Source organism: Gadus macrocephalus, chromosome 16 (genome assembly GCF_031168955.1).
Source record: "Gadus macrocephalus chromosome 16, ASM3116895v1".
Lineage (NCBI taxonomy): Eukaryota > Metazoa > Chordata > Actinopteri > Gadiformes > Gadidae > Gadus > Gadus macrocephalus.
This window is the reverse complement of record NC_082397.1, coordinates 8,318,513-8,328,288: the sequence shown is the minus strand read 5'-3', so window position 1 is coordinate 8,328,288 and position 9,776 is coordinate 8,318,513. Positions and strand designations below refer to the sequence as shown.

The 9,776-nt window shown below is 50.1% G+C and overlaps 1 protein-coding gene across 1 annotated transcript in view; it reads right to left on the bottom strand.

Annotated features, from left to right (window-relative positions):
- The window catches only part of robo2 (roundabout, axon guidance receptor, homolog 2 (Drosophila)), a 255,867-nt gene that overhangs the window by 116,433 nt on the left and 129,658 nt on the right, over positions 1–9,776 (bottom strand). The window contains 1 exon segment of the mRNA XM_060075994.1: positions 9,056–9,382. Coding sequence (XP_059931977.1) covers positions 9,056–9,382 — 327 coding nt within the window.

The following is a 9,776-nucleotide window of genomic DNA, read 5'->3' as shown; positions in this document are numbered from 1 at the left end:
TCTGGCCCATACGGCCTTGATTGGGCCAATTGGCATTTCCCTATTTAAGGGCTGCTCATTTGGTGTTTGGGGGCTGAAGGTGGTGCTGGCTTGACGTGAGGCCAGTACGAGAGACGTATGGTTAGGTTAGGTTAGGCTATGCTATGTTATGTTACGTTACGTTACGTTACGTTACCTGAGTTTATGTTTGCTGACGGATGGAGTCATTTCCTTTTCATTTGAAACGTTGCTCTATTTTTTTGTGAATGTTTTGGAGACATTAAAACTTCACCTTTTCTTAGTCCTCAGTCCATTGCCCTCATTTTTGCCCACACTCGAAATTCCCAGTTGGCCGTATCCCAGATACGTGGGGCGACCACGCCGGTCCCTCACAGTCTGGCAGAGAACAGAGGGTTGGGAGAGGGTCCAATCCGAAACCTCGGACCTGAAAGCACACCAAACCTCCCTATGACCCTCCCCCCACCCCCCTCTCTCTCACGGGACTTGAACCCGGGTCAGAATCTTTCGATTCATATTATCCTCACTCAGTTGTCCCTCCTGTGCCGCTTGTCGGCTAAGCAGACGTGGTTCTTGGGACATAATAATCTAAATAAGTCTACCTTAAAGACACCTGTGGCTCCATTGAGCTAACAACCCGCTGCATTTAAATTGATTGATAGTCTCGATATGTTATGCCAGGGAAAAGGGTTGATTTGGACGAGCATCTTAATGCCGCCAAGGACAGCCGGGAGAGTATACCCCTCAGATAAATTAATAAATGAATGCATGAATAAATAAATGAGGTTGAGTCAATACTTATACACCAAATGAAAGCAGAGTCCAACCATGAAAGCGTACCCCTCGCGGCTAGTCTGTGTTGTGAGGCTGATCAATACGAGGCCTGCAGACGGACCTCAATTATTTACAGCTATAGGTCTACGTCTCAAATGGCCTGATCAAAGAAAAGTGTGGTCGGGAGTGGGAGAGAGAGAGTAAGTGAGAGAGATGGGGAGGGGAAGTGTAAGACGACGGAGGGTGAGTGTAAGACGGGGGAGGGGGGGAGTGTAGGTCAAAAGAGTCAAGTCCCTTTAGTAAAAAACCTTTCTGATTGTTGACTTTCGAGGTTATAATTTGGAAATATAGAGAGAGAGAGAGAGAGAGAGAGTGAGAGAGAGAGAGAGAGAGAGAGAGAGAAGAGAGAGAGAGAGGAGAGAGAGAGAGAGAGAGTGAGAGAGGACATGTCTAGGTGAATGAAGAGATGGGAGGTAGAGAGCAAGAGGATAATCAAGGAGACTACAGATGTGACCCAGCTTTGCAAGTGTGGGAAAGGGCCATCAATTACAGAGAAAGAGAGAGAGAGCAAGAGAGAGAGAGAGAGAGAGAGAGAGAGAGAGAGAGAGAGAGAGAGAGAGAGAGAGAGAGAGAGAGAGAAACAACGTGGGTAATTGAGAGAAGGGTGTTCAAAGAGAAGGTAAAGAAGGACAAAGAAGACCCAAAAGAGTCCTTGGCGTGCAGGGTGCTCTATCTCACCCTCTTGCTAATGGGCGTGAGAAGCAGCCCGCTCAGCACTCTCCCCTTCTCTCCCTCTCTCCCTCCCTCTCCCCTGATAACTCTGCCACCGGTGTCCATGACGGAGCCCGGCCACGGCCTGTTCATTCACACTTGTTTAATCCCATTTCATGCACTCCGCCACACAGCCGACCGGCCGCTCCCATTGGCTGACGAGGGAAGGGTGTATGGGTGGCTGGGTGGGTGCTGGCGAATGGGTGGTGGGGGGAGGGTTGTGAGATGAATGTGTGGGAGAACAAAAAGGACGGTATTTCTGGTTTGAGAAGCTATAAAGCAGGGAGAGGGGTCAAGGGGTCATCCCAACACTGTGATCTTGTTAAATACGGCCTCTCTTGCCTCGCCTCGTTGTTTCTATGCTAACTCTCCTCAACGCCACCACTCCTTCCTACTCTCTCAGTCTCTCTCCCACCAGCCTCCTGCAAGGTGTTTTTGTTCCGGCCCCACTCTGCAGAGGTCAGGGAAACGCTGCAGCTGGAGATGGGGAGGTCACTGTGAGACCTGAGGCCCACCGAGAATAGCATGAAGTGCAGTCTCAGGATATGTCATATGCTGTGTGTGTGTGTGTGTGTGTGTGTGTGTGTGTGTGTGTGTGTGTGTGTGTGTGTGTGTGTGTGTGTGTGTGTGTGTGTCTGTGTGTGTGTGCGTTGTGTGACACAGAGGAAAAAGAGGGCGAGAGGAAAAGAGATGAAGAGGGGGAAAGGTGCGAGAGAGAGAGAGAGAGAGAGAGAGAGGAGAGAGAGAGAGAGAGAGAGAGAGAGAGAGAGAGAGAGAGAGAGAGAGAGAGAGAGAGAGCGAGCCATGATTCTAGCACTAGCAGAAGGTCAGAGAGCTGGTTGGAGACTGCTGCACATTCTATGATTTATCTCCTGGCGATTGGCCCTTTTCCCTGTTATCCTTCCATTCCTGCAGGCTTCTCTGCGCCCGGGCGGGAAACCAACCCAGGTGGCTGCTGGGGAGGGAGGATGTGGACAGATAGAGGGAATCTGCTCATTTACCCAGGCTATCTGTCACCGGTGATACATGCGATAAGGAGCGGAGTAATCTGCATGTGACCGAGTGTGTGTATGTGTGCGTTCACGGGTTGGGTAGAGGATGTATACATGCGTGCATGCGTGCGAGCTGATAGTAGCCTGGCGGGACCGAGGACAGGGAAACTCACAGAGCTCTCTCTCTCTATATCTCTCTCTCTCCCCCCCCCCCCCCCCCATCTCTCTCCCTCTCTCTCCCCCCCATCTCTCCCCCCCCCCCCCTCTCTCTCTCTCAGGTTCAGAGGGAGATACACAGTATCTGACACCGCCGTCTGTTCCCACCTCCCTCGCTTATCGCTCGACATTCCAGCCGTCCCTGTGTATATTTTCCTTCGGATGAAGCCTCCCCCTCCCGCCCAGACACCTCCGCCCGACACCTCCGTCCGTGGCCCCGTCCGTGGCCCCGTCCGTGCCGATAACAATCACCTGCAGTGGGGCTAACACCCGCCCACCCACCGTAATCCACGCGTAACCTTTAGCGCCTGCGGTCTGCACACACGCCGCCCTGTGGCACGATAACACGTGACAGGGAGCGAGGGGGGGGGCATACAGATCATGTTCCCAACATCCGGACGGGATCGTGGCGTTGAGAGTTGTTGTCGTCTGCGTCGGATTTAACATGCAGAATTGAACATGTGTTTTTGTCGATGCCCATATTAGGTGTTAATTCCAGGCCCACTGATGCGAGGCTCAACCTGCAGACGCGTTTGAGTATACCTGTGTGCATACTAGGGATGGGCATAATTAATCGATGCTCGATAATTGATCGTTAAGAAATGCGTCGATCAATTTATATTGTTATCGATCAAAAGGACGTTGTGTTGCATACTGTGAGTCTTGAAGCATTTAATTGAATATAACCCTGCCGTCAAAGTTAGCGCGACAATACCTCTGCATCCCCGCAACTTCGGTCCCGTCAGAGCGGGTGTTTTCTGCTGCTGGACTGACAGTTACAGGCTGCGTTCGCGTCTGACCCCCGAGCATGTTAACATGCTTATATTCCTAAACAAAAATATGTAGGCTGGAGTTACTGTATGCTATGGACAGTAGGGACAGTCACCACCGTATGTGAGTCGCTCTTTCTTTCTTAATGTGTTGACTCTCGCTCCGCTTGGTGCCTCTTGAGTCGTTACATTTTGCCAAAACTGTGATATTTTAGCAACAAGTCCAGCCTTATATATGTTCAATAAGGTATTGCTTTTAGATAGACTAGTTCATGCAATTGTTTGTAAATGGGTGGCTCATCTTTTTGTTGCGAGCCTTTTCCGCGCGCCGGCTGCAGGCATTATATGTCGGCCTTTTCCCCCCCTTTTTTTTCATAACAGTTATACAGTTTAATGCCCACTTTTAGCCTACTGCCTTTGTTTGATTATTGTTGTCCGATAAGTTCGCTACTTATTGTAATTGGAATAGGCTACAGATTTAGTCTTGTTGAATCGTTTCCAAACCTTTAAGAGCGCCTGTAGGCGCATTGTTCGGACTTTACGAGCGCCGCATAGCCTAGGCCTATAACCTATAATGCCTGTATTTATTATTTTAAAACTGTTAAACAGTTGTAGGTCTTCAAGTTAACTGTATTGTATTAATTTTGGCCCATACATTATTGTTGGAATAAAGATTTCATTGATAAAAACATTAGAAAAAAAACATAGAAAAAAGTTAATGATTAATCGATAATTGATCGATAACTCTAGCGATGCTCGATCAAGAAAATTTCTTCAAATGCCCATCCCTAGTGCATACTGTGTATGTGCAGACAGTGCAGTGTGGACACCCTAGTGTTGAGCCAAAGCTTGTCTCTTGAACACAATCTCAGCTGTGAAATAAGGAGCCTGGACGAGGTAGTCAATGGCCACACACACACACACACACACACACACACACACACACACACACACCACCGTCTGTCCGGACCCATCATGCATCTCCTCTTCACGCCCCCCCCCCCCCCCCCCCACTCACACCTCTCCCGGCTCTATTTTCCCGCTAATTACCTTGTTGTACGAGCAGCAAATGCTACCTAACGATTCGCTTAATTGCAGAAGTGGTACATTAGACGATATCAAAGGACCTTTTTAAAAAGTCATCCCATCCCGTTCTGAGCGGCATTTAGAACCGACCCGACACATCTGTTTCCCCGGACGCGCCATTTGCATTTTTTAAAAGGTTACACATCGAATGCGGCGGCAGGCGAGGGATACAGTGGCACGTGCACGCACACGCACACAAGGGCAGACAAATGCAAACACACACACACACACACAATCATGTACACATAAACACATACAAACATACACATAAACACATACAAACATACGCACGCACAGACAAAAAAACATACGCACACACATCATAAGGCCTGAGTCACATCAGATGCTCAAAACAAATGGTTTCCACGCGCCACGCTGCACACACGCCACGTTTCTAGGTCACTCCGACGCCAGCTACTTGCTCTCTGTCCACCTGAAAACATTGGGGATAATTAACATTTTCCTCGTGGACCCATCGCCCCGGGGTGCGTCCTGTCACGCTTACACACACACGCACGTGCGCATCGCCGGCGCAGCAGACAAATTTATTCGGAGACGGCGGCTGAGGTTTGCTATTCTACTGACACGCACTTCTTCTATGATTTATGAAGCTACTCATTGACCCAGTTTATGTTGAGGGGGGTATGCGAGGAGGGATGAGGGGGGTAGGGGGGGTATCTGCTTGTATCTGCTGCACATCCATCCAGCGGGAGCCGGCTGGGAATCGGTACAGGTGCGAGAGGAGGGAAGGAATTAAGATGCGGAGGAAGGCCCCGTGGCTCCTGTCACGCAGTGGGGAAACACGGGTAAAAACGTCCTGTTCATCCATCCCGGGAATATTTATGAAACCGGCATCCTCAGCTGCAATGAGATCTAGTCTGCACCCAGAAAGACACGGCTGGGAGGAGAGCCTACACGCGCACACGTTGCTCCCCGCCTCTCCTTGTGCGCTCAGAACAGGGGCAGTGTGTTCATTTATGAACAGCGTGTATAACATTCACCGGACGACAATCGAAACAAGAAAAACGAGCGAGACACGGCTGAGAGACTCTTAAATACGGCGGGTCTGGGGCCCAATCTGCCGCTTATTAATAATGCAGAAGCAGGTTTTTCCCAAGGTCTCTCCCCATCATGGCCCCGGCTCTCTCTCTGTCTCCCCCTCTCCTCCCAGTCTGGGGGGGAATGCGTTGAGTGTTGCGGGGCGCTCAGCGGTGGGGTTCCGCTCGGACGAACACACAGAGCTGCAATTCAATTACCTCACACGGGGTCTGGGCTCCACCGGCCCCCACGGTGGGGGGGCTAAAGGTGGGCTCGATACATAGGAGGAGATGGAGGATGATGGGGTTGAGAAAGAGAGTGGGAGATGGAGGATGAGGAGGATGAGGGGAGGGGGAGGAGGGGGAGGATGATGATGATGATGATGGGCTGGAGAAATAAAGCAGGAGCTGGAGAAGCAGGAGGAAGAGGAGGAGGGAAAAGGAGTATGATGATGGGGTGGGGAAAGAGAGCAGGAGGTGGAGAAGCAAGAGGAAGAGGAAAAGGGGGAGGGGGAGGGGATGCCTTTCATAAACACGCAGCCCGTTCCAACATTGGATTTAAAATGTAAATGCCGCTAAGAGTTTCTTGCCTTGCACGATTAGCTCTGGATTTACAATCACTGGGCGGATGTCAGGCCCTGATAAAGCTAATCACTAGCGTAAACCCCAACTCCCTCCACACACACACACACACACACACACACACACACACACACACACACACACACACACACACACACACACACACACACACACACACACACACACACACACACACACACAGATGAAACACAACCACACCTCCTCCACCTGCCCCCTTTGCTCCTAGCAGAGCTGGCTTACAGAGGGGGGCTTTACCCTGAAGCCCCCCGTCTCCGCCCCACCACCGCCGGTAATGCCGTCATATCAGTGTGCTCTTAGTTCTCTCCCTTCCTTATCCCTTCAACGGCCGGCCTCCCGACCTCCGACCCCTGACCCCCAGACACATTGCACCGAGACAATGTGTGAGGTAGACAGAGAGAGGTAGACATGAAATTATAGAGAGAGAGGGAGAGAGAGAAAAAAAATAGCGAGAAGAGAGATGAAAAAAATATATATTTTGGAGACTTCATCAATTTTTCATGAATGTTCATTCGGAGTTGGAGAGGCCTTTTACACCAATCGATAGATCAAGCTGCTGTCCTGCGGTCAGCACCTGGGGAGGGGCCGAGGCCCAGAGGAATGGGTGTGGGCGGGGTGGGATGAGATGAGAGGACCACCCCCCCCCCTCTCCTATACGCACAGTCCATTTCCTTAAATCACACACACAATCACACACACAACCACACACACACACACACACACACACACACACACACACACACACACACACACACACACACACACACACACACACACACACACACACACACACACACACACACAGCCAGCCACCCCCATCCACCACTACTACCAATCATAATAATCACCCTTGAAAAAAAGATTGTATTTCAGCTCACATGACACATGCTGCTGTAATGTGGCAGACGTCACACAATAATACGTAGCCAATCGACAAGAAGGATTTGACCGCAAGGTTGATGATATTTCTAAAGCTTGTCAGACTAGAAGTAATTCAGTATAGCAAGCAATCAACCGAGTACAACACGATATAAACCCCACATTATGTTATTGAACTACACATTTCCGATTTGTGTGAACTATGCACTTCCAACAATACAACATCGGAGTGAATACGTCGAAACATCACTTTCACTTTCTCTGACATTCGTATAGCAGTGAAAGTCAACACCGTCGTTAGTGGTAATTGTTGATAGGTATGAAAAGGGAACAATAGAGGACCTAGAATATAACCTTGGGGGATTCCAGAAAGAGACAGAAACATTCCCCTTCCTGTATACCAAATTTGGCTGGTATTCATGTGCCACGGAGAAGGCTGTAGGACAGTGTTAAGGACCGTACAGCTACGAGGCTGATGTAGAGTATTGGTTTCTGGACTGTTTTCCCTCATTAAATGTGCATTTCATTGTTCACCGTTGTACTCGTTTTGAGGCAGTGGGGGAGGGGAATTGGTGAGAAGTCCCTTTTAGCTAAAGTGCATGAGAAACATTAATTATTGATCGGCTGATGGAGTGAAGTAAATAGAAGGCTTTTTGTTAAGCACCTGGCACAGTCGGAACTACGAAGGGCCAAATCCAATATACTCTCCTTTAATGACATCAGATCTAGTCAACTCCATTCATTTCCCATGCCTTGTAGTAACAACAGAGCACAGGGGCCCAAAAAAAGAAAAATCGATCGCGGCAGTAGTGAAACAACAACCGACCCTTGTTAAATACTGGCCCCCGAAACAGAGCTTTTGTTTGGGGTACTTATCCCGGTACAACAGAGGGGCACGGTCGCCTTCTTTAAATAGCATGAAAAAAGGGGCGGGGTCTGGAGGCCCCTGGGATCCTCTTCATGGGAAGCCGAGCCTAAGCCCGCTAGGGGGGGCTCATCTTCAAAGGTAACCTGATCCACGGGTCAGGTTCTGCCCACCAGTGTCCCCTCTACAAAGTCTGGGCGGCCCGTGTCAAATAGCCATCAGGACTTTCATCTGTGCCTGTCCCTCTACCCCCCCCTTCCCCAGCTCCCACCTGGGCAAGACTCTGGTCTGCAGGGCCATCATCTTACAGGGGTCCAGTCTGCCACCAGCCATGTCCACTTCTCTAAGCCGGCAACTTCAAACCATAATCGGCAACCTGAACTGAAAGTCCCCACGGCGATGCTGACCTCAAATGTGGCTGAAACTCAGCAACATTTATTTATTTTCTGTAGCAGCACAGTGAGAGGACATCAGAGCGGACAGCCAAATGGAGATCTAATCCAATCCCTTTTTAAATGACACTTACAGGATATTAAATGCTGTGTTTTGACTGATTCCACCAATGCCTAGTCTAATAGTAGGCCGGATACAAAAATATCCACTCTCAAGAGCAGTGAATTACAGGAGCCTTCAATTAATTGTGGATTTATTCTCTGTTCTTTCCCCCCGTCTACAAACAAGATACAATTTCCTGTTTTGAACGACCATTTAAATTACTTCTCACGCTAATTGCATTATTACACTGGGTCACTGGAGAGCTCCGAGCCTTTTAGCCCGGGCTTTACACTGCGTTTAACACAGCCTTCATATTCAGTGGCAGGCAACAGAACCACAGCACTCACATTCTGGACAGAGATAACAGCGTCCACAGATAAAGACAGACACAGAGAGACGGACGGACCGACGGAGAAATAGAAAAAGACACACTGACATAAAAAGAGATGGAGTGCAAAAGGAAGCACAAACAGATAGAAACAACAGAGTCAGAAAGAAAGACGGGAAAGACAGAAAGACAAAGGCGGATACATGAATCAAAAAGGGACTCACATGCTACTTCCAGCGAGGCGTTGCGGCTGACAGCCTCCCCCAGGTAGTTGCGGGCCACGCAGACGTAGGCGCCCTCGTCTGGCTTGCTTCTCCGGCCGTGCACGATGCGCAGGAAGAAGAGCGAGCCGCTGGGCAACAGCATGCGATGGGACCGCGGGTCGTCTTTGTCCGTCTCCACCCGCTCCCCGTCCTTGTACCACTCCACCGTGGGGGTGGGCCGCCCCTCCGCCTTGCAGTTGAGGGTGGCGGGCTCCCCCTTGGACACGATCAGGTCTGAGGGGTGCTCCACGATGCGGGGCGCAGAGTCCTCCTGGCGCAGACGGGATCCTTTGGGAGGAAGAGGTAAACAAAAAGAAGGACTCGTCAAAAACAGGTTTTATTGAATGTGTGTTTGTTAAACATCTGCATCGCTGAAACAATGGCGCGAAGGCAGGTAAGGGAAGAGAAGGTTTGGGGTCGGGGACAGGGACGTGGGATAATAACTACACCATGATAGTTGGGGTGGGGCTGTTTGTTTGCCTTTGGGCTACCGACCATGTAAAATGAGGCCATAGGCTAAGACCCTAAACCACCGGTTCAACCCCAGTCAAAGAGCTGCCATCTGCTGCCACCAGCTCTACACTCAAGGCCTCCTGGGTAATTGGACCCAAGGGGGCACCCTAGTGAACGGGAGAGGGGAGACGGATAACACAGACCAACAGTAACCGAGCACACAAACGGC